Below are 4607 nucleotides of genomic sequence, written 5' to 3'. Positions count from 1 at the left end.
ACTAGTGCAATAGTAATTGGGTATCCTTCCGGCAGTATATTGGATATATATAATTCTTTTGTGGGTTGGATTCACAACCCCTAACTTTCTTGGATTATATATACATATATATATATATATATATATATATATATATATATATATATATATATATATATATATATATATAAGTTTATGTTTATATATATATATATATATATATATATATATATATATATATATATATATATATATATATTCGAAACGCCAGTGTTTTAATGGTGGCAGCTGATGAAGGATATGTTCTCTATGTGGCCTGCTTGTTTTTTTGTACCTTGTTTATAATTTTGTCCATGTTTTTTGCAACGTCATCTACCCAGATATGTATCTATATGTACATGTAGATGAAGGTATGTACATACATGCACATATATATGCATATACTCATATATTGTTTATATATATATGTATATATGTACGTATGTATATATATATATATATATATATATATATATATATATATATATATATATATATATATATATATATATATATATATATGTATGTATGTATGTATATATATATACTCTTTTACTCTTCTACTCCTTGATCCAGTGATTAAACTGCGGCCAAGCGGGGGCACCGCCTTGAAGAATTTTTGTCGAATGAATCGATCCAAGTACTTTTCTTTTTTTCTTTTCTTTTTTTTTTTTTTGTAAGCTTATTCTACAGGCATCTTTTGCGGAACCGCTATTTTGCAGGTATATAAGCACACCAACGCCAGTTGGGGCCAAATACAGTCACAGACACACACATACAAACTGCTATAGACACAAGGCCTGAAATTTGGGGGATGGAGCTAGTCGATTATATAGACAGACCCCCAGCAGTGTTCCACTGGTACTTATTTCATCATCTCCGAAAGAATGAAATGCAAAGTCGATCACAGCGGAATTTTGAACTTGGAACATAAAGATGGACGAAATACCGCTTAGCATTGTGTCCGGCGTGCTAACGATTCTGCCAGCTCGCCAACTAGATATTGTGTGTGCATGGGTGTGGTTGTGTAGGAACAGTTATATCTAAATATTCCCTAATACCAATCTTTGCATTGTAGTACACTGTATAGGGGCAGGTGTGCCTGTATGGTAAGAAGTTTGCATACCAACTACATGGCTCCATGTTCTGTCCCACTGTTTCACTGCCTGTCCTTAGACATAGGCTCCAAAACACCAAAGCCTTGTGAGTGGATTTGTTAGACGGAAACTGAAAGAAGCTCATCGTATACAGGTGTGTGTCTGTGTCTTTGTGTATGTACTTGTCCCCTTACCACTGTTTGACAACTAGTGTTGGCGTGTTTGCGTCACCGCATCTCAGCAATTCGGCAAAAGAAACCGACTGAATAAACTAGGCTTTAACAAAATAAGTTCTGAGTTCGATTTCTTCAACTAAAACCCTTCAGAGTGGTGCCTCAGCATGACCGCAGTTTGAACGGTATAATGTAATGTAAAACTCGATGAATATTTTCAAATGCTTCTTTTTTTTTTTTTTTTCAGAATACAAATGTCTTGAAGTCGATAATCCGTCACCTAAACCCACAAGTTCTCCACGACCGTCTTCTACTTCAGGTGTCGCTGGAAGTGGATCAAGTATTAGTGGAGCTAGTAGTGCTAACAGTAATAAAGTTAACACGAATCACGATATCAGTTCGATTACAGATGGATCTCCCTCGCAACCTATTCCAGCGCATACTGGTAGTGTTGTGGGGAGCCTGCCAAGCTATCTGTTACACCGACCCGCAGAACGGGCGATCAAAGAAGAAGTGCAGGTCGTAGACGACCACAGCAACACTACTAACTCCTTCCACCGTCATCACCACCAACAACAACAACACCACCATAATCACCATCACCACCATCACCACCATCACAAGCGAAGCGACAGTGCTCATAGTGATCAGGGTAACTCTGCAGGAAAACATGACGTAGACCAAGGAGAAAGCAACAGTTCTAGAAATTCCTCTCCTCACAAACCTCACATTGAAAAAGAACACACTTCTACTGTGCATGAAGACAGAGAAAAGCACCGATTGCACGAACGTCTTTATCCAGTGGCAGCCTTGTCACCAGGATCTGATATTGGTTCAAGTCCAACAAGAATCGAAAAAGAACAACGGAGTCCACCCAACGTTACAGTCATTCAACCATCTGTTAGTCACCCTATGTTCTCGTACCTCTACCCTCCGACAGGAGTCTATCCAACTCATTCGGGCGCTCTACCTTACGTCGGTCACATGCTATTTAATAGCAACAATTCATTCCATCACAGCAGTCTGCCAATGCAATTCATGTCGTCCTCCTCTCCTGGCGATCTGAGCCATCTCTCATCAACACATGCACACCATGCATCCTCTAATATAATGTTGAATGCGCATATGCCTCTGCATGGGACTCCACTTCTACCGCACACGTACTCCCTCACATCCTCTTTGGCTGGAGGTGGAATCCCTAGTGGACTTTCTCCGTTGACCGGACCTCATCTTGGATCTCTCTTGTCATCACGAGCCAACCATCGTTTTTCGCCATATTCGGTACCTTTGACGAAAACCACGATGGTTACAAACACTTCCCCGTTAGCAGCGAGTGAGCTGCACTCTGGAAGTAGATTAGATGGAGACAATAGCAGTATCACACCGGTCTGTACTGTTTCTAGTGCTACAGGTTTGTCTTCGCCGTCAAGAGGCTCTCCATCTTCCTTGAGGAGTCGCAGTCCGACTCAAATTCCAACGTCCTCTTCATCCTCATCTTCTGTTGTTGGGCCAACGACAAACCAAGGCAGTGAACTGCGAAATATTGAGCGTATGTTAAATGGACTCGACAAAAAACCCGAAGTAGGTAGAAATGACGCAAATGATAAATGAACAGCGTTGATATGGTTAATTAAAAATAGATATCTATCATCCTGAACAAACAAACAAACAAAAATTCTGGTTTGATACAAAATAATGAATAAACAAATATCAGCGAAGAGGAATAAATCAGTATGAAATAATTATTGACTGCATCGATAATCAATATCTCTCGATCAAAGCAACGTGAGTAAAATAAACGAGAATTCCTAACAAATTCCCACTTATATGCGCTTCTTGCACAGCCCATGGGGAATCTATCAAATCTGCCATGAAACAACATTTTTATCACATAGATGAATGGTATGTTTGCGTGAATGCATACATATAGACATACATACAATTTTTTAAAAATATACATACATACATACATATGTTAAGCATTGATTCATACAAACAAAAGGAAAAAGTTGACAGTACAAGTCTGTTTGAAACTGAAGTAAAATTTAAAAAAAAAGAAATTAAGGAATCAAATCAATATAACTGAAAAGGGGAAAACGTTTTTTTTTAATTTTCTTTTTAAAGAAATGATACTTTATAAGAATTAAACAAAATACCAAATTGTCTCACTTCCTATGGTAAACGGAAGCTGTTCTCCTGACAAATCACCTGATGACAATGTTAAAAGTTGATGATGATGATAAGGAAGAGGAGAAGATACTGAAAGGCTTTTTTTTTTTTTAAGGATGCCGCTACCTGTTGAGTTGCTACCATTGTCTTTTTAATCGTGTTCTTATTGTTGAAGAAATAAAAACTAGTGACACTGTAAACGCTATTTGAACCCAAAACTCTCACCTACACGAATATGAAAATAAATTAAATCGAATCAAAAACAAACGCAAGAAAAACAAAAGGGGGAAAGAGAGACACAACAATGTCGGAAGAGAATAGAATGCGACAGCCTGCATATATATATATACATATATATATATATATATATATATATATATATATATATCGCAAGATACGACTCCTGACTGACTGTGCCCAGCATCAGAATATTATATTTATTTATTCAGTAATTTAAGAAAAAAAAAAAAGAAAAAAAGATTAATAAATAACAGACAAAAGTCTAAATGGAAATAAACAATCGGAAAATTAATTATCCCGAATGAATTGGAATACGATAATTAATTTAATTGTACAATTATGAAATCTGATGAGCAAAGAAAACAAATATGCAGACAAGGTGTCATACACAGAATCATATACTTATATAAAATAATCAAAAACTTAGACATAAACACATACACACAGATACATATACATTGAACGATTTATACACACACACACATATGTATATACATATATGCATGTGTGCACCATTAAGTACATATGTGATAAAAGCAACATTTACAGCGCAATTAAACAGTTAAATGATAAAACGGGTTGAATACGCGCAGCATACATATGTACATACATACAGGCACACACGCATGTATGTATATTTATGTACATACGGTACACACATTCACGCGCACTCATATATATATAGAGAGAGATACATATATTAAAAAATCCATGTACATATTCTCAAGAATATATATATATATATATATATATATATATATATATATATATATATATATATATATATATATATATATATTTATATATATATATATATATATATATATATATATATATATATATATATATATATATATATATATATATAAAATAATAAATAATAATATATATTAATATAGATATATATATA

General features: G+C 35.0%; 1 protein-coding gene across 1 annotated transcript in view; it reads left to right on the top strand.

Moving 5' to 3' along the window:
• The window catches only part of LOC106879619 (uncharacterized), a 93300-nt gene extending 89952 nt beyond the window's left edge, over positions 1-3348 (top strand). Inside the window, exon 6 of the mRNA XM_089365506.1 lies at positions 1536-3348. Coding sequence (XP_089221632.1) covers positions 1536-2899 — 1364 coding nt within the window. The 3' untranslated portion in view covers positions 2900-3348. The remainder of the gene's footprint in view (positions 1-1535) is intronic.
• Positions 3349-4607: the final 1259 nt, after the last annotated feature.

The sequence above is a fragment of the Octopus bimaculoides genome, chromosome Z (genome assembly GCF_046866305.1).
Source record: "Octopus bimaculoides isolate indiv1 chromosome Z, ASM4686630v1, whole genome shotgun sequence".
NCBI classification, from domain to species: domain Eukaryota; kingdom Metazoa; phylum Mollusca; class Cephalopoda; order Octopoda; family Octopodidae; genus Octopus; species Octopus bimaculoides.
Note: the sequence above shows the minus strand (reverse complement) of the source record. Positions and strands in the feature narration are given on the sequence as shown.